The sequence below is a fragment of the Penaeus monodon genome, chromosome 21 (genome assembly GCF_015228065.2).
Source record: "Penaeus monodon isolate SGIC_2016 chromosome 21, NSTDA_Pmon_1, whole genome shotgun sequence".
Classification (NCBI taxonomy): domain Eukaryota; kingdom Metazoa; phylum Arthropoda; class Malacostraca; order Decapoda; family Penaeidae; genus Penaeus; species Penaeus monodon.
This window is the reverse complement of record NC_051406.1, coordinates 20,025,577-20,026,216: the sequence shown is the minus strand read 5'-3', so window position 1 is coordinate 20,026,216 and position 640 is coordinate 20,025,577. Positions and strand designations below refer to the sequence as shown.

The 640-nt window shown below is 31.6% G+C and overlaps 1 protein-coding gene across 1 annotated transcript in view; it reads right to left on the bottom strand.

Annotated features, from left to right (window-relative positions):
• LOC119586319 (condensin-2 complex subunit D3-like) overlaps positions 1-640 on the bottom strand; it is a gene marked incomplete in the record, with an annotated part of 62,579 nt that overhangs the window by 2,028 nt on the left and 59,911 nt on the right. The window contains 1 exon segment of the mRNA XM_037935030.1: positions 130-267. Coding sequence (XP_037790958.1) covers positions 130-267 — 138 coding nt within the window.

The window sequence follows — 640 nt, the reverse complement described above, 5'->3', positions numbered from 1 at the left end:
GCATAGGGTATAATGAAATATACCCTAGATATAACAAACACAGCAAAACACTACATGTACAAAACAAAAATAACCTGTGAATGACACAATCCTGTAACTATTTTGTCAACCTCACCATATTAATCTTACCTCATTTTTATAATCTTTCATGAGCTCCTTTAAGTAGAGTAAAAGATGTTTCATCAAAGGTGACCGGTTCTCCTCTAGCTTGTGCTTTACTGCAATCAGTATTGGGACGATGTTCTCAATGACATTGCGCTTTACAACCTAAAAATAAAACAGAGTCAAAATGAGCTAAGACATATTCCTATATGAAGTGCCCTACAAAGTAAGCTTTTCAGTCTACTAAGATGTTACATATTTCTGGTTAAATAATTAAATATTTGAACAAAGCATTCATGCTCTGGGTCAAAGGGGAATAAATAATGCAAATTCAATAGTAATTTATGATATGGTACATTCAACAAACTCCTAATACACAGTTTCTTTACATACACATTTAGGTATATCAACAATTACTACTCACTACAAAGTTTGACCATAAAATACAACACACACCTAAAATAATGCATTAAATAACCCATACAAAAAAAAATAAAATGATAAACAAAATGAAGGCAAATTGTTGGGGGAAGGCAAA